The sequence below is a fragment of the Silurus meridionalis genome, chromosome 8 (assembly GCF_014805685.1).
Source record: "Silurus meridionalis isolate SWU-2019-XX chromosome 8, ASM1480568v1, whole genome shotgun sequence".
NCBI classification, from domain to species: Eukaryota; Metazoa; Chordata; class Actinopteri; order Siluriformes; family Siluridae; genus Silurus; species Silurus meridionalis.
The window spans coordinates 12505402-12529914 of record NC_060891.1 but is presented as its reverse complement, the minus strand read 5'-3'; the positions used below and the strand labels follow the sequence as shown (position 1 = coordinate 12529914).

At 40.0% G+C, this 24513-nt stretch overlaps 2 protein-coding genes and 1 long non-coding RNA gene across 3 annotated transcripts; 2 read left to right on the top strand and 1 right to left on the bottom strand.

The window, feature by feature from the left end:
* Positions 1 to 9479: 9479 nt before the first annotated feature.
* On the top strand, positions 9480 to 11659 carry LOC124389967. Its single transcript, XR_006926670.1, has 4 exons — positions 9480 to 9608; positions 10831 to 10936; positions 11310 to 11407; positions 11564 to 11659. It is a non-coding gene; the product is annotated as an uncharacterized LOC124389967 (long non-coding RNA).
* Positions 11660 to 15316: 3657 nt separating this feature from the next.
* On the bottom strand, positions 15317 to 18884 carry slc30a1b (solute carrier family 30 member 1b). Its single transcript, XM_046855597.1, has 2 exons — positions 17935 to 18884; positions 15317 to 17378 (listed from the first exon to the last, which is right to left on the bottom strand). Exons 1-2 carry the CDS (start codon positions 18472 to 18474, stop codon positions 16530 to 16532), a joined length of 1389 nt encoding a protein of 462 aa, XP_046711553.1. The 5' UTR covers positions 18475 to 18884; the 3' UTR covers positions 15317 to 16529.
* A 917-nt stretch (positions 18885 to 19801) lies between these two features.
* On the top strand, positions 19802 to 24133 carry kif3cb (kinesin family member 3Cb). The gene is made up of 8 exons (XM_046855591.1): positions 19802 to 21536; positions 21637 to 21738; positions 21846 to 21968; positions 22481 to 22599; positions 22706 to 22822; positions 22923 to 23031; positions 23162 to 23319; positions 23752 to 24133. Exons 1-8 carry the CDS (start codon positions 20094 to 20096, stop codon positions 23858 to 23860), a joined length of 2280 nt encoding a protein of 759 aa, XP_046711547.1. The 5' UTR covers positions 19802 to 20093; the 3' UTR covers positions 23861 to 24133.
* Positions 24134 to 24513: the final 380 nt, after the last annotated feature.

The following is a 24513-nucleotide window of genomic DNA, read 5'->3' as shown; positions in this document are numbered from 1 at the left end:
GATACATCTCATACTGTTTTTGTCTGATCAACCCATAAAACTTTTATCAGCCTATTCTTTGTTTCTGCTTAATGAATTGATTGGGCTGGTTTCTTTGCGGTGGTTGGCGTAGGATTTTTTCCAACAGTCAGACCATCCCCATGAGACATTTAATCAGCAGCCCATTGGTTCTTTTCTTAATTGACATTGGGCTCACCCAATCACATCTTTAAAGAACTCCCCTCTTGGGCTCTGTGTGACTGTGTATCTGTCATAATAGTCAGAAAGAGATGGAGAAGAAATGAAAGAGGTGTAAGGAAATTGTGTGAAAAAAGAAACAGGCCCTTCAAAATGTGTCAAAATAATAGACGTTTTCTGCCGCAGCAGGACCTTCATTAGCTGCGATGGCTGATGATGATAGTGGTGGTGGCGGCTGCACTGGCAAAAAGCCCTTTTTGCAAGCCCTTATCAAAAGTTCTTGCAGAAAGCATAACACATCTGCCACAGAACAGTGAAAGGGGACAATCTGCCTTTGGGCGCACCATAGCTCAAATATATTCCATTTCCTCTTATATGCAGAGCGAGTCAAAGCTGCTCTCGCATTCTGATTCGTCTCAATCACCCTTGGAGGCAAACCTGACAATTAAATTCCACTTCTCAGAGGCCGGACCCAGAGAGCCACTTTGTTCAGGTGGCAGGTGAAAAATCTCTCCGCTTGCTTGCGAAAGGAGATCCCTGCGGAACGGGAGAGGCCAGGGCCGATCGGGCAGGAGCTGGATTATCTCTCTCAGCCACAACTTCCCTAGCCAGTTCAGAGTATCAGTATTACTGAGGGACCACATTCTTCTCCCATAACAGGTCCTTCCCCGTACAGGGGATTTCCTCTGGACAAGAGATCTGCTACCGCATTCATTACTCCCAGGACATGAGTCGACTGTAATGATTCATTCATGCCCAACACCATGAGTTCTCGTGCTAGACTTTGAAGTCAAGGAGAACGTATTTCGCCCTGGCGATTTATACATGCCCCCGCCGTCGTGTTGTGCTTCGTTTGTGCTGACTGGAGAAACTGCACAAAATGTTTCAAAGCTAGAAACACCGTTAACAGTTCGAGGATGTTTATGTGCGTGTTCTGTAGCGAGACGGGCCATTTCTCCACTGGCGAGAGCATGCAAGCAAAGTGATTAAACTACCACTTTGCGGTTGAGGTGGCGCTTCGGACATAAGTGTGCCGCTACCCAGCACTGAAACTGTGCACTGAAACTCTGAATGGGATTCTCTTCCCTCTCTGGAGGAGGGAGCGACAACCACAAATCGACCTGATGTGCTCCTCTGACAGAAAAGCCTGATATTGGTCTGAGTTCTGCCTGAGACCCAGGTAGATTATTTCCTGCATGGGCACCAAGCAGCTTTTATTGTCTTGTTTATTCAGAAGCCTAAGCCTTTCAGGTGAGATACAAGCATTTGTCCAAATATGCTGACACTTTAAGACCCGCTGTTCTCAGTGCAGCCTCTGCACATTTGGTAGAGATCCTTGGGGCTAGTGCCAGTCTAAACGGAACTGTTAAAAATTCGCAGGCTGTACCCCGATAGACAAACCTGAGTAATTTCCTGTGTGCCGGGTAAATACTTAGGTGAAAGTAAGCATCCTTCAGATCTACTGATGTAAACCAGTCTATGGGACGAGTAACACTGTATAATGCTTTTAATTTGAGCATTTTGAACTTGTACTTGTTCTGAGGTGTTTGTTGAGGTTCGGTAAATCCAGAAAGGGATGGAGACGCACCCCCCCCCCCTTTTTTTTCGTGAACGTACCGGGAGTAAAAACCGTGCTGTTGACCTCCCGCGCTACCGATCTAATTATTTCGTCCTCTAAAATTTTAGCCGATTCCCCTTCTGCTTCTGCTGACCCTGTCACACTGTTGGAGAGTGCAGTTCTTACAGCGAATTGCCGACGACATTGTATTGCAGCAGCTCCCGCTCACAGACGACATGGTGGCGCCATCTAGCGGTGGAGCTGTGTGTTTTTGTTTGTTTTTTACACGTCTGTGCCCTCGGCTGGCTGTCTGGATGCACAGAACACATTTTTATACTTGAAAAAGAGAACAATTGCAGAACCTTCTGACCTCTCTCTTGAATATCCCCGCTTGTGGAGAGGGGAGTAGTAACAATTTGGGCACGGGGTGAACTGGTGCCAACACTCCAACCCGGAGAACCTCCCTTTTCTGAACATTGTTCTTGACTCACTGCCCAACACTTCTTCGCTAGAGGGGGATTACAAGACTCCTGTGCTAAGTAGAGGAGTGCTACAGAGACTCCGTGAGTGCTGTAGCCCCCCTTTTGACTCAAAATCAGACCACAGGTTAGGTTGCCCGTTTTTTTTCTTTGCTAAGGGTTAGGGGGTGTTTTTGGCGAGCCTCCATCTGCATTGACTGCTGGGTTGGGGGGCTTAGGGGCCCTGAACCCTGGCTGTGACGCATTAGTTCGGGTGGTGGGCAGCAGGCTTTCTGGGAAAGCATGCTTCAAATGCTTCCCCATCCTTCGTAGGTCGCACTGCTTGCGAATATTTGACACCACAGCCCCTAAAAGGCCTTTCAACTCTACTGGGGCATCAAGAAACTCCACCGGGGGGCGGACATCCCCAAATCCTTCATACTGTGAACCTTTAGTCTAGTGAAACCCTTAACAGGTACTCTATGTGAAAAGGGTTTGTCCCAAAAACGCTGCATTTCTGCGACACATGCAGGGAAGGCTGGAATCAGCTGCTTAACTGGGGAAGCGCAGCCTCTTCCCATGATATAAATTCCTCTCAGTGCCCTGGTGCACTTGTTGAGATGGTCAGTCGATAGAGAGCTTTTTGGTTGCTCTCCCACACATCTCATTGAGGTCATGCTCACCTGGCATAGGGAAAGGGCCCATAGCACTTCCAGGCCTGGAAGGAAGATTGGGAGGTAGAAAAGCATCCTCCTCGTCTTCCTCCAAAACTTCCTCCAAAAGACGAGCAACCTCATCATCTTCTTCCTTCTCTTTTTTGTCCATTTTTTGTCTTCATAGGGTTTAAATCCAAGAGTGGAGTAAGGTCAGGAGACACTTCATCCATCAACTCTCCCAATCTACACCGTGCCTTAGAAGCAGCCTTGTCCCTCTCCGTGGGTGGCGGAGAGAGACATGGGTCTCCTTTATTTGCGAATACGACTCGCATTCACCGCTCTAGAACCCTTAACGGGAAACGAGATTAGTTTGGGCAGCACTCGGGATTAGTGAGCACAGCCTGTGCGTGTCTAACTCCCAAACACGCTATGCACAGGGAATGAGAGTATTTGGATCATATAATAGACCAGCATGCACATGGTCGTGAGAGATCTTTCCCCACCGCCATGCAACTGGATGGGCTCGCAGTCGCCATAACAGAGATGCGAACACCGGGAGATAAACGAGATCACCACAACATGGCTCTCGAAATCGGGTCTTGGCGCGATTATTCTTCCTTACCCCACAATGTGAGGTGAAAAAAGAACAAGCAGAAGAAGAATATTCACCATAACAGTAAATATTTCCCTCAAAAAGAAGCACCCGCGCTCGGAGACGTACCTCAACGGCTCGTCTGTGAACATTTTAGCAGCCACCCTTGAGAGGAACTGCTGAGGATAGCTTCCAAATAAAAGGGATCTTCATGGAGAAGAGAACAAGAATGAGGCAGGGACCATCAGCAGCTGTGTCTATAGGGAGGCGTGACTCCTGCATCACTGTCATGATTGGTCTGCCAACCAACAGACGTGGTGTGATTGGTGCTTACAGGATTGGTCACGCCCAAGGCGATTCCCATAGTGAGATACCAAACGGAGGTTTGAAAGAGAACCAACAGCAAACACTGCTCCAATATTGCCCTCTACTGGACTAGCGAGGACACCATCCTGTAAGCACATCACAGTCTCGTTTACAAAATGAGAATCTCTTACCATACTTCTGGCCTAATAACACAATCACATATACACTGATCAGCATTAGCTGCACGGATAAATGTATAATTATCCAGGTCACATAGATAGATTCAGCATCTCAGGATTTTCTCCACCAAATCTTGAGCCGAAAACTTTGCCCAGGACTTCATTCTCATTAGCAGCAACATCGATACCCACAGTCAGAGTGGCTGCGCCAACTGGGAAGCCAAAGCTTCTTGGGGTCCACGCCTTCCTGTGTTTTAGAATGCAGCACAACATTTTTTAATCTCATGTTTTATAACTTTATATAATTTATAACATATATTCTTAATATATAAGAAGACAAACCTGCAGTACTCTGTAGTACTACTTTAGAAAGCATAGGGCCTAAGCATCTAGTAGTATTAAACCCAGGTCCGTCCTGCAAAAAGTATAGTGTTAATTACAATAACACACACCCAGGAACATGAGACCATTTGTTTAGACTTAAGTCATTTTTATACATTTTAATGACTGCTGTTTATCTCATTAAGTATAAAAAAAAAGTGAACCAACAGCACAAAATGACCTCCGTAACTCGGTATTATGTTTTTTACTTCTGGCCACTGTTTTTTTTTTTTCTTTCTTTTCACCTGCTTCCTAGTTCATTATTTTCCAAAATATTATCAAAATTGTCATGTGAAACAGGAAAAGGAAGGAGGGATGATTCTAACAGAGGAAGAATAGACAATAATATGGTGGAATCAATGAAAGCAATGCTCCAAATCACAGAGATAGAGAGAGTTTGGCTTGAAAAACTTGATATTTTATTGCACCCTCTCAGAATGCACACCATGGTAGGATGATGTTTCTTGTAGGTTGGAGAAACTGTGGAAAACAAAAAAAGCACGCCATTACCTTTTTTTCCGGGGCTGCTATTTTATTAAGGACTACTGGAGAAGAATACATATTGCTTTACAGGATATTTTTTGAATGTGTGAGACCTTTTGTCAGTGAAATCTTTGGTAAACCAAATACCCCAGAAATAGTTAAAAAAAGATAAATAATTAATAAATATATTGACCATGGTGTTGATGTGCTTGACTGGCCAGCAAACTCACCAGCTCTGAATTTTGTCAATTATATTATTGGCAATAGGAAAATGAGAAACAATAGACCAAAAAATGCAGATGAGCTAAAGAAACCTGGGCTTTGAGACCACCTCAGCAGTGCCACAGACTGATCACCTCCATGCCATGCCGAATTGAGGCAGTATTTGAAGCAAAAGGAGCAATATACAGTAAATGAACATACTTTCCAAAAGGCCAACAATTTACTAAAAAAATGTTTTTTTATTGGTCTCATAAAGTATTTTGAGATTGAGAATTTGTAAGTTTTTGTTAAATGTGAGCCAAAATGATCAAAATTAAAAGAACCAAAGACTTAAACTACTTGAGTCTGTGTGTAAAATTGAATTAATGAAATAAATGAACTTTTCCACGATATTCTAATTTACTGAGATGCATCTTCATGTTCCTCAATTTAAAAGGATTGCCTTCGGAACATTTGTACCGAACCGAAAGTCCTGTGTATATATATAAATTTATATAAAATTTAAAAAAAAAATTCTATAAAATTTATATAATTTGGTCCATTTTGACCAATTATACATATGGATATTAGGGCTGTCACTCGATTAAAGTATCACTATTAATGGCATGATTGTCATGAGTTAACTCGTTCAACATAATCACACATTTTTATCTGTTCTAAATGTACCTTAAACGAATACTTTTCAAGTTTTTAATACTCTAACATGGGCATGGACCAATATGGATGCTTTATGCAAATGCATGTTTATTATTAGTAAAACCATACCTAGGGCATAAAGACCAAATATACTTGTAAATGTTTTAATGTAATTATGGTGTTTTAAATTACCTAAATCATCAGGACACCAAACGGAACCTTCGTTATGTTTCCACATGGATAGTTAATGAGGTGATACCAGAGAAACTGTACGTCTTCTAACTTACATAAGGATTACATAATCAGAGAATATTTGGTTTGGGTATTTACTGAGATTCAGGTTGTTTTATTTATGTGTCTGTCTTTATTTATATGAGTAGACCCTTTTATAGATTTGAATGATGTGTTGCTCTTTTTGGTACAATAAAAAAAACCTTTTTTATTTAATATTGGCTTTTTGAGGAAAAAATGCCTCAAAATGCACCAGTGTTCCTGCAGATTCTGTGTCCATCGTATGTTGTGACCCTAGAGTTCACTGTTGCTAAAATGCAGCTTAAAATATATTGTCTAGAGAAAAGCGTCAATTCAAACATCGGCGTCCACTGTTTATTAAATGTTGGTGCGAGAACGTGCCTAGCGTCGTGCAGGAAGTGGATAGGATTAGTAAGGAGGAAATGAGAGCAGCTAATAAGAGGATGAAGATTGGAAAGTAGGACCAGGTGACATACTGGTAGAAGCATGGAGATGTTTAGGAGAGAGGTCAGTAGAGGTATTAACCAGGTTGTTCAACAAGATTTTGAAAGGTGAGAGGATGCCTGAGGAATGGAGAAGGAGTGTGCTGGTACTGATCTTTAAGAATAAGGGAGATGTGCAGACCTGCAGTAACTACAGGGGAATAAAGTTGATCAGTCACACCATGAAGTTATGGGAGAGAGTAGTGGAATCCAGGCTGAGAGAAGAGGTGACTATCTGTGAGCAACAGTATGGTTTCATTCCAAGGAAGAGCATCTGTCTCACATAGACAAACATAGAGATGGAAGCTTAATGAATTGGGGTTTTGCAGCATGGAAGGTTGGGATACCAAGGTTCATTTTGATAGTTTAACACCATGCAATTCCCTCTGGAATGCAGCTCAATGGAACCGACTTCACCGTACAACAAGACGATAAGCCAAAGCCATTATTTAGAGAGCAAACAATTGCCTGTCCAGTTACCGCACCTAAATCCTATTGAACTGCTCTGGGATGAACTGGATCACACAAAATACATTTTCAACTTGTAAAGAACAACACTTTGGCAAGTTTTACAGGAGGCATAGCAAAGTATTTCAGCTAAATGTTTGGAGAAGCAAACCATCCAGACACAAGGCACAAGGGTGTTAGTAAAGTCAGGTAGGCAGGTGAGGTGAGGAGGCCTGGGGTGCAGTCGGCGTTCACATTCATTCCAAAGTTGTTCAGTAGGTTTGGCTTTTACTCCAACTCATGCTTAGCATATCTTGATGAAGCTGGCTTTGTGCACAGAGGAATTGTCGTGCTGTAAGATGTTTGGGTCTACTAGTTCAAGTGAAGGAAAAATGTAATGCTACTGCATTCAAAGACATCCTGTACAATTGTGTGCTTTCAGCTTTGTAATAACAATATGGCTCGAAAGATCAAATTTCCCAATACTTTTGTATATAGTGTAAATAAAAAAATAACCTACATTTTCAAAAACTTCATGTTTCGTGTCTGTGCTGTTTTTTCTACTTTCCCCCACCCCCTTGTGTTGGCTCTGTACTATATATATACAGTGAGGAAAAGAAGTATTTGAACACCCTGCTATTTTGCAAGTTCTCCCACTTAGAAATCATGGAGGGGTCTGAAATTGTCATCGTAGGTGCATGTCCACTGTGAGAGACATAATCTAAAAAAAAAAATCCAGAAATTACAATATATGATTTTTAAACTATTTATTTGTATGATACAGCTGCAAATAAGTATTTGAACACCTGTCTATCAGCTAGAATTCTGACCCTCAAAGACCTGTTAGTCTGCATTTAAAATGTCCAACTACACTACATTTATTATCCTAAATTAGATGCACCTGTTTGAGGTTGTTAGCTGCATAAAGACACCTGTCCACCCCATACAATCAGTAAGAATCCAACTACTAACATGGCCAAGACCAAAGAGCTGTCCAAAGACACTAGAGACAAAATTGTACACCTCCACAAGGCTGGAAAGGGCTACGGGGAAATTGCCAAGCAGCTTGGTGAAAAAAGGTCCACTGTTGGAGCAATCATTAGAAAATTGAAGAAGCTAAACATGACTGTCAATCTCCCTCGGACTGGGGCTCCATGCAAGATCTCACCTCGTGGGGTCTCAATGATCCTAAGGAAGGTGAGAAATCAGCCCAGAACTACACGGGAGGAGCTGGTCAATGACCAGTAATACACTAAGACGTCATGGTTTGAAATCATGCATGGCACGGAAGGTTCCCCTGCTTAAACCAGCACATGTCCAGGCACGTATTAAGTTTGCCAATGACCATTTGGATGATCCAGAGGAGTCATGGGAGAAAGTCATGTGGTCAGATGAGACCAAAATAGAACTTTTGGGTCATAACTCCACTAAACATGTTTGGAGGGAGAAGAATGATGAGTACCATCCCAAGAACACATCCCTACTGTGAAGCATGGAGGTGGTAGCATCATGCATTGGGGGTGTTTTTCTGCACATGGGACAGGGCGACTGCACTGTATTAAAGAGAGGATGACCGGGGCCATGTATTGCGAGATTTTGGGGAACAACCTCCTTCCCTCAGTTAGAGCATTGAAGATGGGTCGAGGCTGGGTCTTCCAACATGACAATGACCCGAAGCACACAGCCAGGATAACCAAGGAGTGACTTTGTAAGAAGCATATCAAGGTTCTGGCATGGCCTAGCCAGTCTCCAGACCTAAACCCAATAGAGAATCTTTGGAGGGAGCTCAAACTCCATGTTTCTCAGCGACAGGCCAGAAACCTGACTGATCTAGAGAAGATCTGTGTGGAGGAGTGGGCCAAAATCCCTCCTGCAGTGTGTGCAAACCTGGTGAAAACCTACAGGAAACGTTTGACCTCTGTAATTGCAAACAAAGGCTACTGTACCAAATATTAACATTGACTTTCTCGGGTGTTCAAATACTTATTTGCAGCTGTATCATACAAATAAATAGTTTAAAAATCATATATTGTGATTTCTGGATTTTTTTTTTTTTTAGATTATGTCTCTCACAGTGGACATGCACCTACGATGACAATTTCAGACCCCTCCATAATTTCTGAGTGGGAGAACTTGCAAAATAGCAGGGTGTTCAAATACTTATTTTCCTCACAGTACAGACCAAAAGTTTGGACACACCTTCTCATTCAAAGAGTTTTCTTTATTTTCATGACTATAAAATTGTAGATTCACACTGAAGGCATCAAAACTATGAATTAACACATGTGGAATTATATACATAACAAAAAAGTGTGAAACAACTGAAAATATGTCATATTGTAGGTTCTTCAAAGTAGCCACCTTTTGCTTTGATTACTGCTTTGCACACTCTTGGCATTCTCTTGATGAGCTTCAAGAGGTAGTCACCTGAAATGGTTTTCACTTCACAGGTGTGCATTGTCAGGTTTAATAAGTGTGATTACCTGCCTTATAAATGGGGTTGGGACCATCAGTTGTGTTGTGCAGAAGTCAGGTGGATACACAGCAAAATACACAGAAAATAAAGAAAACTCTTTGAATAAGAAGGTGTGTCCAAACATATATATATATATATATATATATATATATATATATATATATATATATATATATATATATATATATGTATATGTGGAGTCACCTGGTAATTGTAATGGAGGCCTGGAAAAAAGGACTAATGAAGAGCAAGAGTCTGACCAGAGGAGGCGGAGCCTACAGTTTAAAAGCAGAGAGAGAGAGTGTGAGAAAAATAAATAAATTAATAAATAAACCTGGTTGCTAGTTACCCACCCTGGTTTTAGAAAATGTAGGAATGTGCATGCACCTACATTTTACCACGTAGGTATCACCATTGTTTAGACACCTTAGGTTAGAGGTGCCACCCCTTGTATGTTTCTGATAGCATAGCCTAGTGTAGTCAGCTAGTCTGTTGCTGTTCTTTAGTCAGGTTAAGCTTTCAAAATACAGCCTAGAGTAGTCCGTTTTCCTATGTTCATTTCTTTGGCACTGTCCATGTTGTTTTGCTGGTGGGACTTATTGTTCCTACACTCCCCTAGGCCTAGCCAAGGTGGGAACATAACACTACATAAGTTATTTTAACTGATATTTTTTGTCACACAAAAGCATACAAGATGCATGGGGAGGCAACAAGTCATATTTGCTTCTGTCAAAAATAGGGTCATAGAATTTTTGTTATTTTTTATTTTTTTTGGGGTGGGAGGAGATTTGCCAGATCTGCTCCCAATCAAGAGCTTCAGAGTGAGGTGAGCTAAATTTTATGACAGAATTGTATACTAATATTAGTTTTATTTAAGGTCATGCTATCCTTAACTTATTAACATTTTATATACTCATTATTTACTTGCCTCAGGTGATCAATGCATACATGGCCCACATAGTAAAAACAGACAAGACAAAAAAGCACTTTATCGATTCATTTGAAATGCCTTTTGAAATGTCATTTGAAGCCTTCTTTTGGATCCCCTGGTAAATGACTCAGAAAAACTCCAACAGTGTTTGTAGTCCACAAGGTAACCAGTGAATCCATATACACAGACCAGGCATAACAATAACATTGTAACATTGTCATCGGTAAATGAATTGCACTGGAAATCATCATGGAACTTGTTTTTGGGTGGGATATACTGGTATTAGGCAGCAAGTGAACATTTTGTCCACAAGCTTGGGCCAAATTGTAATTGTTAGAAAACGGGGTCAAAGCATCTCCACAACTACAGCTCTTGTGGGGGTTTCCTGGACTGCAGTGGTCAGTATCGATCAAAAGAGGTCCAATGAAGGAACAGCATGAACTTCTTCAGAGATTTGAGCTACAGTAGTCTTACAGTAGCTCAAATCGCTGAAGAAGTTCATGCTGTTAATGCTCGACGGCTCACAACTGTTTTAGCAGCAAAAGGGGGACCAATATGTGGTTGGCATATTTTTACTTTTCTTATACCTTTTAGGGCCTTCATCAGAAAACAAGGCTGCCAAATATCCAGGTGGACAGCCAGCACAGATGCACACAGTTGTCAGAAAGATGCTGCCTCATGTGGAATATTTGTCCTGAAAGTAATTTTGTTTGTCATTTCATTTGTCTTTTCAGTCATTCTAGGTCTACTTTATTATGCATATAAAGTTTTTCAAAACAATGTCACAAAATTCTTTGGTTTCTATTGTATTAAGTTTGGTGGTCTATTTTAATCATCTTCTAAGCAGTGATAAATCAGTTATAAATTTGCCATATTAGTATGCAGAGAAACTACTGGCATTTTCTAACAACACTGCATAAGTAAATCAGTATCGAACACATTGCCATGACCCTGCTATATAAGACTGGTACTTTTGTTTAATTCTATGGTTTTAACTTATGTAATACATTATTTAAATGATTAACACATGCATACAATTATTGACAAGTTGTATTGTTTTTAATGGTGACCAGAGGACCTTACTGAGCTGTGCCACCATTGAGGGGAGAAGAGAAATAAGCAAAGAAAGACAGTGATGAAAAAACATGAACAACCGTTATCATCTACTTGGGTAAAATGCTGTTAAAATAAGGCAGGTTATGACTGTGTTGTGATCATTCTGCACCCCTTGTACATGGCATCTGTCTTAAAATAGAATATTGTGTATGTGGATTCCAGCTCAGATGTTTTAGATATTCACCTTCAAATGTTTCCTTTGTTGTTACAGATTCAGTGTGACGTGTGTGTGACCATTTGTTTCACATGCAGTGTGTTCAGGAGCCCGATCCTATCAAGTCCTACAGCTGTGCAAATTTTAAGATTCTCCTCCCTTCTCCTGTTATTATTGTTAAACTATTTTAGTATTGAAGTTACCATTAAAACAAGGCATTTTTATGATGAACATAATTTTTTAGCACATAAAAACTTTCATTGATTTTGTTTATTTCATTACATGTATATTACATTATACACTTTACTAGTAAATGGGATTTATGTTTAACATTTGTGGTTAAATTTAGTGGTTACATTCGTGACTATGTAACCACTAAAGGACACCTAATCAGATTTAAATGATCAGACTGGTGTGTCAGGTATCATCAACCACATTACAGTATGGTAATTATTTGAATGGCTTTGTTGAAAACATTAAAGTCATTGTGTGTGCAATAGAGGGAGGAAACAGATTTAAATAACAGGTACTAGTGCCTTTTCAGATATGGTGACCCTGCCATTAAGTCTGTTCCTGTTGACATGAGACTCAAATATTTTTCAGATGGTTAGGCATCACCTGAGTGAATATGGAGAATTTAGTCATTGAATGTAAAATAGAGGAGGGTCATGGATTTCGATAACCTGTATTAATGCCTTTTTAGATATGATGACCCTGCTCTAAGTTTGTTACAGTTCATTGGAGACCCAAATACGTTTTAGGATATGAGAGAGAGGGTTGGTGTTAGCCTTAATTAATAAATAGCATTCAGGGTGGTTTAAAAAAAAAAGCAGTTATCAAAATAGAGACAGCAAAAGCATTTGAATAGCTTTGTACTGTAAATGAGTCTTTTCTAAACAGTCCATCTGTTTCTCTGCAGCACGACAGCAGACTGTTCTCCAGACACGTTCAAGATAACGTGCATGGCGCTCGGCGATTTTTAAATTCGGTTTTAAATTCACATCACATATTTGATATATATTAATAATTTAATCAAAATAGTCAAACATAAATGCATGCTGCATTAATCGCGTGTTGATTAAATTAGTGCCATTAAAATGAATTTGCGTTAATCGCGTTAATTCGGACAGCCCTTCTGACTGACGCAAAACAATTCACAATGTTGGGAACGAGCGAATATCAGTATGTTATTAGTATGTAATCTAGTGTTCAGAAAGCAGGAAAGCATCATTTCACTGATAAAGCAACTCAATTATAGCCAATATGTTAAATTAGTCAGCTAAAAAAGTTGAAATTGTATCCTCAAGTTGGACATGGTGTTAGTCATTCAGCAAAGAGCAGCTGATCAACAATCTACATAAAAAAAATCCTGTTGCAGCAAAAATAAACAAATAACATTTCACCTGCAGAGATCTACAGTACATGATAATAAAGTGTGTTTAACTGAAAGCATTGTACTTCTTCCCCTGAGCACATTTTATACAGACGTTTCAGCATAAGACCAAAGTTATTTAGTGTAGATGTTGCACTAAATCTAATTATATTAGAATTACAAATTACAAATGTTAATGTAAGTGCATTTACAACCTATAGATCATGTCTTGTTATAGAGCAGGTCTTTTTATATACAGGAACCAATTAAATGTAAAAGCAATTCCTCAGACCCATCAGTACACATTTATTGTATGAACACATTTATACTGTATTAGACAAGACCAATAGAGAAAGTGGTATCTCAGTAGCTAAAATGTTGGACTTCTGATTGAAGGGTTGTGAGTTCAAATCCCAGCATGTAAATAGAAATCACAGGGCCACTGCTGGGCCCTTGAGCAAGGCTCTTATCTGCTCAGTTATATAAATAAGATCATATTATGTCACTCTGGATATAAGGGTATCGGCCGAATAGCATAAATGTAAAATGTATTAGACCCACAAGGCTTTCGAGTTCCGAACATTTCGCTGACAGACCACTTTTGGCCATCGTGACATTATTTATAGGCTTACCGGTTTTGAGCTTTTAAGATGTGGATGAAATCTATTTGCTTAAAAGGACTTGTTCAATAGAATTAAGAAGTTCACCTTAATACATTTAGTTTAACAATTGAACCTAGCATTTAGAAGAATTGATGCAGGTTCCACTCATACTCCTACTTCTACATATGTTTTGTAATTTTGAGCAGTTGCTGTGGGAGGTAATGCAGGAGTATTTGGGTCACTTTCTATGTTTAGTCTCTGTATGAGTGCAGCAATCCAGCAGAGATCACTACATAGTACAGTTTGTAATGTTTGCATTTTTTGGTGTTAAGACATAATTGGTTAAGGTGGGTGTCAGATTCTATAATAGGGTGTGTCTTATCTCTACATCTGTTTGTGGTTTTTATGGACAGAATAACAAAACACACCCAAGGATGGAGAGATGTTCAGTATACTTGTTCTTTGTAGATGATTTTCTGAACATCTGACACACACTTAAATGTTTTGTCCAAAGTGTGTAGGGGCTGGGATAAAAAAAAAAAACAGGCATGTTTGAAGTGATGGGATTTTCTCAGAAAAAAGTGGGATGCTCCCTAGGAGTGTTACAGAGCCTCCAGAAAATATTCAACTCCTATAGATTATATTGCTTTTTACTCTATTGCAGAATCAAATGTGTGTATATTAGAACTGGATTTTTCATTTCAATTCTAAGTTATCTCTCAACAGAAATCAAATTAATTTGAATTATTTGAGAAAAAATTGTGTAATTGAAAGTATTTAGATAGATAGAAAGATAGATAGAAAGATAAATAGAAAGTTTTGGGAACTTTGGGTGTGATGGTCATGAGTTTAAATTCCAGCCACACAAGCTGCCACTCCTGGACCCCATAGCTGCTCAGTGTATTAATAAAATACATGTAAGTTGCTCTGAATAAGGGTTCTGCCAAATATCATAAATGTCAATGTTTTAAAAGGCACCACAAAGCTTTAAACTTTCTTACACGCACTGTAAAATCCTTTATAATAACGTGGGAAAAAATATGCCACAACACAGATACTGCTAAGATCAGGACATCCTTGTAAATGGTGTCCAAGAAGCAGAGCTAAAATGCTACATGAGTTGCACTGCTTATTGCCTGAAATAGTAGAACCTGTGCAGACTTCAACAATATCATCAACAAGAAGCCATTTAATGAAGCCATTCTCGGAATTTGCTAGGAGGCATTTGACAAAATCAAAGAGTGTTTGAAAAATGGTTGTGAGCCATTTGTATAAAATAAAGCAGTATGATTGGTACAGACCAAGTAAAGCTCAGCACCCAGATTTCTTTTCAACAATAGTAACTGGAAAATATTGCCGTCATTAAGAGCAACATGTCTCAAAATGTAAATCTTGGAAAATGTTTGTATCAATAGGACAATGATGTAGAATGATCTTCAAGGGATGGCTTGGGAAAAAAAAAAAAAAAAAAGCTTTGGGAGAAAATGTCAAAATCAAAATGTTAAAAAGCAGAAGCTCATCTATCCCTAGATCATTGTCTCTTATAAGTGCAGTGTTTAGATTCTTTGTTAAGATTGAAAGCATTTCACTACATAAATGATTTTCCATCCTTCCTCCAACTACTCACTTGGGCTCTCCAGCTTCCACTGCTTAAATAGGCAGGTATATCAATGTAAAATATGACACACAGTACTGATTAAATACTTGCCTCAAAACATAAAAGTAGATTTAAATCAACAAACAAATAGAAATATAATGAGAAAAACGAATGCTGAATACATTTCAAATAACTTCTATGTATTTAATGTGCATAGAGCATGCATATTACTGTGACAATTTACAAAACTGTTCTGTTTATCCATGGATTACATTAACTTCATTGTACTATGAAGTATGAGGATCTCACTCGACTGGAATCAGGTCTATTCTGATTTGATCAACTGTAACAATGGAGTCAGATATATCTAACACATGCTTTCCACGCATATAGTACTTATATCAATGAATGTCTGATAAACAATTCAACCTTACATCACAAGACAATAAAACCATGATTACTGTAAGTGGCAATCATTTATTTCTTTATTTTTTGAAAAGGTACACAATAGCAGACATCACAGTCGGTCTTTTATCCTAGAGGATTGATTGGAGGACTGTGCAAGGACTGAATAAGGGCTATTCTCTATTGTATTTTTGACACAGTGCCCCATACACTGCATTATTGATTGCATCATGCTGCCCTGGTTAAGTTGTGTTCTCACGCTAGCTGTAAACTTTTGTTTCTTAAAAACCCATTCCAAACACTTAAGGGGGCTTGGATATTTTCAAGCCATTTAAACACTTTAACAAAGTAATTAACTGAAGGGCATAGTATATATGTGTATCTGTTCTCAAGGTTTATCTGAGACATGTATTTTGACAGCTGTATTGAAGATAAGATGTCCTACAGAGCCAGACACTCCCTAGAACATGCAACATTCATGACCTTAATAACATAACCTTTCATGTAAGCACTAGTAGCGGGTGGTATAAATATTTTATTTGGCACAGATGTAGTTAACTGTTAATCAGATTATAAGAGCTGGCATCTAGGCACTAAGTTAAGACACTCTGATGGAGAGGACTTTGTTACTTTGTTTTTAGAACTGACATTACAATCAAATCCTTTTAAAACAGACTGCACACAAAACTCATGACAAAGATAAAAGGATAATACAATGATAATGCACGGTGTAATTATATATAATTTTTATTTATATTATATAAGGCACATGGATAGTGTTTTACTATGAGGAAGAAGTAAACATTAATACCATAAAGTGCTCCAAATCACACATTCTTAAAAGAAACATTTCTAGAAATATTTATATTCATGACAAAGCATCCATGCCACCAAGAGGTATAAGAGGTATTGTATGTAGTATTAGTTAAGCACGTTTGGTAAGTTGGAAGTAGTAAAATAAAGGTATTTGGGGTTTTTTGACACACAAGTGATATGATCCTGTTTCACTGATTGCTGTAAAATTGCATACTCATAAACTGACCAAACCTAGACTGTGGACTCTAACTCCGTCTGTAGAAAAACATCAGGATTTTGCCTAATATTCCAGCTAGCGGTGGAGTGTTGAGGAGTATTTTGACTTGATGAGTCATCTGTGTACACGAGCAATGATTCAGACCCTGATTTCCAACTCTTGTCACAGCAGAGCTTCAGGGTACACTGACTGTAACATGGCAGTTCACACTCTGAGACAGTGGGAACTTTGTTATCTGAGAACTCAGGCTGGACTGTAGTAGCATGGATGCCTTCTTCATGGAATAAGCTTTTGATGCGTTTGGCTGTGTCCATGTAGGACACTGGGTCATGGCACTTAACATGTGCTGTGGCAATGATTCGGCTCCCAGCCAGCTGCCAGATGTGCAGCTCATGCACTGCTAGAACACCCTCAAGACTCCTAAGTTTTTTGTTCAGCCTTTGAATGTCAACCTGCTTAGGCACAGACTGCAGCAATATGAGGGTTGACTCCTTCAGCAGTGGGAAGGTAGTATAGAGCAAAATGCCCACCATGATTATGCAAAGTATGGGATCCAGGTAGAGTACCCAGCATGGTCCAGCTACAACAAACGCACTGGTGCCATTGCTGAGGATCAAGTGGTTATTTACAGGCAACTTTTCAGCACAGGGGTTATGGATGCACAGGTTAACACATTTCTCCCGATTGTCACATGACTGCCACACATATGTGAAAATGAGCGCGTTAACCACTACAATAACAGAGCCAAGGGCATCACCTAGCACGTGCAGGAAGACTCCACGCATGTTGAGGTGGGCAGATGAATCCAAATCAGGCTCCGTTTTTGCAGTGAGACGTTGGCATTCAGTGGGATTTCCATGGTGCTTTTCGAGGTGATGTCTGCAGAATATGAGAACAGGGAATTTCACAATTAATAATCAAAACAGTAAAAAAAAAAAAAAGCGTATTTTGCATTCACGTTTAATACACACACTTGGGTGGCTATTTCCAAATCACTGTTTATGTACGATACTGGGTGTATTATAAAAAACTGACCAGAATCATAAAGTGTGTATACCAGAAGAGTAAACATGGTCAGAAAGGGGAAAAATAAAAGTTTATCAGATGAGGCAAGTGTATATAAAGATTACTGAATTACTGTGTGTTTTTCAGAAGAGTACAAAGTTTATCCGAAGAGTAAAATGTGTCTATAAGAATGATAATGCCTTTACCAGAGAAACGTGTTTTTCAGAAGAGTAAAGTGTGTTTATGGGAAGAAGAAAAAAACAAAAGAAAAGAAGAGAAGAGTGTGATTAAAGATCAAATTAACACCAAACAGTATTTGTATAACTGAACTCACTGCAATAGCAAATAATTACAAATGAATAAATGAGTAAAGACATGTAGGACAGTTTGCTTTATAAATGCATAAAGACCTGCTTCAACTTGAACTGCATGGTCCCCTGGGCCAGGACACTGGGTCTTCACCAGGAGATTGTAAGTCTCTCCTTCAGATGGCTCTGGTTTCTCGTACTTCTTGTTACTTGTGCTGTGAGAGTGTCCATGTCCGGCGTACCCATGAAACATGAGAAGCCCCAGCACATTCACAACCAGCCCGGCCACTCCGACCCACACCACCACCCGCGGCTTCTCAATCTCCTGCGGCTCGGTGAAGCGCTCCACAGCCTCCATCAAGATGGTGAAGCAGAGCGCAGTGAGGAACACGGCGTTGACCAGCGCGCCCATGACTTCAGCGCGGATCCAGCCGAACGTGTTGAGGCTCGTGGCCGCCGTTTGCGCCGCGAGTCTCACCGCGAGCAGCGCCACGAGCAGCGCGATCACATCCGAGAGCATGTGGAAGGAATCGGACAGCATCGCCAGCGAGCCGGTCACCCGACTCACCACCACCTCCAGCACGAAAAAGCCGAAAGTTAGACAAAGCATGCACAGCAGCCTCGCCTGCTTCGGGTCCAAAGCCATCTTTTCGCTGCAAGCGTCCAGAGAAACACTGGATTATATCATAGTAACAGTTGAACCTTAATAAACACTTCATCCATCCGGGACTCGCCTTTGCGCACCGCACCGTGCCTTTTGAAATGCACTGTCACTGTGCGCCGTCACCAACGGCAACGATGCTACAAACACATCAATGCACACGATCTGAAAAAAAACAAACAAATGGTACATCTGTTTTTTCCACAACAGAAATGTGATCAGCTCTCGTGCATCAGATTACTCCGAATTCCGTTTATAATCCACCTTTACACACGGTCCGGTTTACTTTCTCCACACGGACCTCTGAAACACGCCTCCGTCTTTTCTTATTGGGTGAATATGACGGGACGTTCACAGCTGTCTGAATCCCAAATCAGCACCCAGTCCCCATATAAACACACTACTTAGGGTACAGAATACTGCCTTTTACACTTCATATAGGGCATTCTATATCTGATAAGGAGGCATTGGAAATGCAGATAATAGATAATAGAAATGGCTGCTATAATAATAATAATAATAATAATAATAATAATAATAATAATAATAATAATAATAATAATAATGCAACCAATTATTCCCATACTTAATATAAACCGAAAATGGTACATGCAATAAATAATATTTTCATCCTAAATCTAGGTTGCATCCCCCCTCTCTCTTATATTAATATTTTAATAAGTTATTAATAAAGTATTGCTGTGTAGGCAAAAAAGTTCAACATCTGTAAGCAACATTTGCTTTAAAACTATCTTGTTGAGAAGTCTTTACTCACTAAACTATCTACTAATCCTAAACACCATCACTGTAGATTTAGGATCTGTCCTGGGTATCATGATTTGGTCTTGTGGGGACACTGGGCTTCAGTCTATTGCATCATGACTTGATCATCTGTGTAAGATTACAATACAAGACATTATATATAAGTAAGTGCACTTATATGTGCAAATAAATCGACAGATTAAAGATGGTAGGATCACACTGCTTCACATAAGGAGACAGCTTATTTGGGTAAAACCCCAAATTTTTGCCAACCAGTCTGATCACACACAAAAAAAAAAAAAATCACCAGTGTGCTGACCAACACTATAATAATAATAATAATAATAATAATAATAATAATAATAATAATAATAACTAAACTATTATTGTTATGATGATTATCATCATCATCATCATCATCATCATCATCTATATTATTATCATTATTATTATAATTATAATAAAAAGCAGTTTTTTAGATCCTGGAGGTGGAAGCGCTGCTCTACCTATCAGTGTGAGTCTCGACGCTCTATTGTGTGTGTGTGTGTGTCTGTGTGCTGCGTGTGTGCTGCAGGGTGTGGTGGATGGAAGACGGAGGTGGGAAGCTGGATCCCGCTCGCTCTGGAACAAATGCCATTAGTGTATCTTTAATCCGCATCTTTTCAACAATCAATTTGTTCAGTAAATCTTTTTCAACTGAATGCTGTATATATTTATGGATCAAGATTTCCTTGTGATGGAGAAGATGCTTTCTGGACTCCGTGCGAAGTTGGGCGTTTTTCCTGTGGACGATCAGATCAGAAGAGGATTTTGCATGTAGCGACAGCATCTCGTGGCGCACAATGTCGAAAAGAAACAGTGTAGTGATGCTGCGGCCGCGCTCCATGTCGCTGGGGAAAAAAGCCGAGACGGTGAAGGTGGTGGTTCGGTGCCGCCCTGTAAACAAGAAAGAGGAGGCGATGAGTCATGAGAGGATTGTTGAAGTGGATGTAAAAATGGGCCAGGTAAGCGTCCGGAACCCGAGAGCGGCCGTCAGCCTGAACAAGACGTTCACTTTTGACGCGGTCTATGATATGTTTTCCAAACAGAACGACCTGTATGATTACTCGTGCAAACCTCTCATCGACTCTGTGTTACTGGGGTTCAATGGAACTATATTTGCCTATGGTCAGACTGGCACCGGGAAGACATACACCATGCAAGGTTTGACCATGGATCCAGATAAACGGGGGGTCATACCAAATTCTTTTTACCATATCTTCACACATATTTCGAGATCCCAGAATCAGCAGTACTTGGTCAGAGTGTCATATCTGGAGATATATCAAGATGAGATCCGGGACCTCCTTTGCAAGGACAATAATAAAAAGATGGAGCTTAAGGAGAATTCGGACTTGGGCGTTTATGTCAAAGGCCTGTCCTCCGTGGTGACAAAGAACATCAAAGAAATTGAGCACGTGATGAATTTGGGAAACCAGTCCAGGTCTGTTGGATTTACGAAAATGAACGAGCAAAGCTCACGCTCACATGCCATTTTTCTCATAACTATCGAGTGCAGCGAAGTTGGCGTCGATGGCCAGGAGCATATCCGGGTTGGGAAGTTGAACATGGTGGACTTGGCTGGTAATGAACGTCAAAGCAAGACAGGTACTCAAGGCCAAAGATTCAAAGAGGCTGCCAAAATAAACTTGTCACTCTGTGCTCTTGGAAATGTTATCTCGGCACTGGTGGATGGGAAAAACTCTCATATCCCGTACAGGGATTCCAAACTCACACGCCTTCTGCAGGACTCTTTAGGAGGGAACTCGAAAACTGTCATAGTGGCTACAATAGGACCAACAGCCTGTCACTATGAAGAAACTCTCGCCACCTTGAGGTTTGCAAACAGAGCGAAGAATATCAAAAACAGGCCAAAGATCAACGAGGACCCCAAAGACGCATTGCTCCGAGAGTTCCAAGCAGAAATAGCTCGACTGAAAGCTCAGCTAGAGGAACGGGGGATGCTGGCAAAGGAAAGGAGGAGACGTAGGAACAGTGTCAGGATGAAGAGAAGCATGAGCACTGGCGAGGTGGAGACACCTAGAAATCGTGAGGTGGACGTTGTGGAGATGGTGAAGGAGGAGAGAGCTGAGGAATACTGGTGGAAGGAGCAGATGGCCAAAAGCTCTGCCAATAGCAGCCCGGAGTTTAGGAGGAAATTAGGCACCTTGGATGAAAAATCACAAACCATGGAGGATTTGCGGAAGGAACAGCAGATTATAGAAATTCTGATAGAGAAATACAAGGTTAGCGCGCGCCCATATTTAGACACTTTTGCATTCAATTTTGATTTCAGGCAATTAATTACAGATTTATTTAGATCTTGTTTGCTGTGATTTCCTTTAGGCCTTGGAGAGCAAGCTTCTGATTGGAGGCAAAAACATCATTGACCACACCAATGAGCAACAGAAAATGTTAGAGATAAAGAGACAGGAGATTGCAGAGCAGGTAAAACCTGCAAATATGCACTAACCATTGTGCCCTTTTAATTCATTGCCTAATAATAGTTCATGGTAGGCATAGATTTTTAAGTGTATATGTGTCATTTCTCACAGGAAAGACAAGAAAGGGAGATGCAGCAGCTGATGTTTGAGCAGGATGAGGAGACAGTGGAACTAAAAGAGACCTACTCATCTCTGCAGCAGGAGGTGGAGCTCAAAACCAAAAAGCTTAAAAAGGTAAAAGTTGCTTTTGGCCAGGTCTACATAACCTAAAACAATATTTTTTTAAACATGGATAGAGAAAAATATTCATCCCAACACATTATACAAGCCTTAACAAGCCTTACAAAATGCTAAAGTTCATTATAGGGCTTAGGTTAGCATTCACTTTTTTTTATCACTTTGTATGAAACCAAACTACATCCAATCAGATCTATTTCTTTCTTTAGGAACATTATAGTATGCAGTTCTTGTACACAATTAAACCAGATTAACTGTAGAACTTTTAAAGCTTTTTTGGCTTGGCCTCTAGGGGAACATTTAGCAGAATGCAACAAAAGGGTCTTTTCATTATAGAGATGTTTCCATGGCAGCTAAGGAAGCTGACGCTCTTCTGTTTTATTAACCTATCACTCCATCAATAATCCCCTGATATTTTGTTAAATCATATGTCATTTTTATAATTTAAAGCTGCTTAAAGACAATACATAAGAAACATTTTGATAACTCTGTGTCTTGTCTCTACATAGATGTACAGCAAATTGCAGTTAGTTCGAGCCGAGATTGGTGACATCATTGATGAACATGTCACAACGAGACAGGAGCTGGAGCAGACATTAAATGAGCTGACAAGAGAGATGAAATACAAGTACTTATCCCACAGTTCCACACTGAGGTTCCTCACACAATGAGGTTCTAAACCAAAGTGAAATAACTGTTTTTGCCTCACTGTTTGCATGTAATACATTTTGCAGGAATCTCATCATCGACAATTTTATTCCTCCTGAGGAGAAAAACAAGATTATAAACCGCCTTCACTTTGACAGTGAGGAAGACCAGTGGAAAGTCTTACCCCTTCTCCCCTCTGAAAAGTTAGTCAATTCACTGTATTTTATACTATTTCAATCAAATATGTAAATACTGATTGGCGAACAAATGACCATTTCATTTCAATGAAAATGTATCCTTCAGCTATTCTACTTGCATCAGACAAAGACCAATGTCTGCAGTCGGATACAAGAGGCCAATCAGCCAATATGCACAAGTTGCTGTGGCAACGGGATCTCCTTCCAGATACAGGGTTGGTACAAAATGACTACACTGTATTTTTTTTTATTTAGCCTTCTTACAGTTTTTAATTTTTCTTTACAATGAATATTTATCAGCATTATGGATGATTATCCACTAAGGCATTTGTTTACACTACACAGGCAGAAAATGTTATGCTTCTGGAACTAGATATGACATCACCAATTATGGTCCCACTGGACCTACATGGGGCAGAGATGCGGACAAGAAATCTTCTCTGTGACTCTGCTCAGTACAGGAGAACGACAACAGCATCACGCGTCATGCGGGCCAGATCATGGTAAGTGCCTCGGATGAGGAAGGTTTGTTTTGACAAATATGGCAACCCCGGACAACATGGTACCCTTTGTTAGATTTATATTGAATGAAGGCAGCATAGTGGCACTTTAATTAATCATTTCGGTCCGGTAGCCTATTTTTATCTGAGGTTTGATTGCTGATTGTCCTTGTTTTCTTGTCTGGGTTGCCTCAGATTGTTGACAAACTTACAAGTAGGTGGATTGGTTACTCTTAATTGTTGCTAGGGATAAATAAGCATAAGTGTATGGCATCCCATTCATGGTGTGCTCCTGTTTTAAGCCCAGTGTTTCTAGCAAGTGCTACAAATTCACAATGTTTCTGGGCAGGATAAAGCATTTTCCTGAAGGTGAATGAATGTATGAATGAATTTGTTAACATGACCCATAGTCTATTTTTTTCTCTCTCCTTTAAGGTATCAAGGTCCAAGTCTGCCCACGTCTTCATCAACCAGCACAGTAGCTTCTGAGTCTCAGGTTCCACCTTCTGCCATGGGGGCCTGTGCCAGTGTGCTTCAGCCGTGAAGTGTTAATCTAATAAAAAAAAATATGGCTCTCTTGCAATTAAGTACATGCAGAAAAAAAAAGCTCCGCAAGATCTGTTCGCCTTTTTTTTAACAAATTATGCTTTATTGCAAGATCTTGCTGCCTTTTCTCGTTGCACAATAATTTTGTATGAGCTTAGAATCAACAAAGCACAGTTTCTTCCTGTTTGTCTACATGTGCATTGCATAGTCTTGTAATGTCATACTTGAATACAATCAACGGCAACAGTAAATGATTATGTTGCATGATAAACAAATGACTAGCAGTTCAATCCTGTATTGCAGTTAAATGTCATATACACCACTGATTATGATTTTGTGCCATTACTGTATAACCAGAGTAGTGAAAGCCAGAGAAGAGGTGACCATCTGTGAGCAACAGTATGGTTTTATATAGAGGAAGAGCACCACAGATGCATTATTTGCTTTGAGAATGTTGATCGAGAATATAGAGAAGGTCAGAAGGAGTTGCATTGTGTGTTTGTGGATCTAGAGAAAGCGTACGACAGAGTGCCGAGAGAGGAGTTGTGGTATTGTATGAGCAAGTCAGGTATGTCAGAGAAGTATGTGAGGGAGGTTGGACTGCATAAAGGATCGGCTCTGGGCCCTTTCCTGTTTGCAGTGGTTGACAGG

What these genes read in the sequence shown, in the direction of transcription:
- slc30a1b (XM_046855597.1), bottom strand. Translation starts at nt 18,474, where the DNA reads ATGGCTTTGGACCCGAAGCAGGCGAGGCTGCTGTGCATGCTTTGTCTA. An exon ending in ACCATGCAGTTCAAGTTGAA is followed by an intron (nt 17,379 to 17,934) that starts GCAGGTCTTTAT and finishes CACCTCGAAAAG; the next exon opens with CACCATGGAAATCCCACTGA.
- kif3cb (XM_046855591.1), top strand. Translation starts at nt 20,094, where the DNA reads ATGTCGAAAAGAAACAGTGTAGTGATGCTGCGGCCGCGCTCCATGTCG. An exon ending in GACAGGAGATTGCAGAGCAG is followed by an intron (nt 21,739 to 21,845) that starts GTAAAACCTGCA and finishes CATTTCTCACAG; the next exon opens with GAAAGACAAGAAAGGGAGAT. An exon ending in GTCATGCGGGCCAGATCATG is followed by an intron (nt 23,320 to 23,751) that starts GTAAGTGCCTCG and finishes CTCTCCTTTAAG; the next exon opens with GTATCAAGGTCCAAGTCTGC.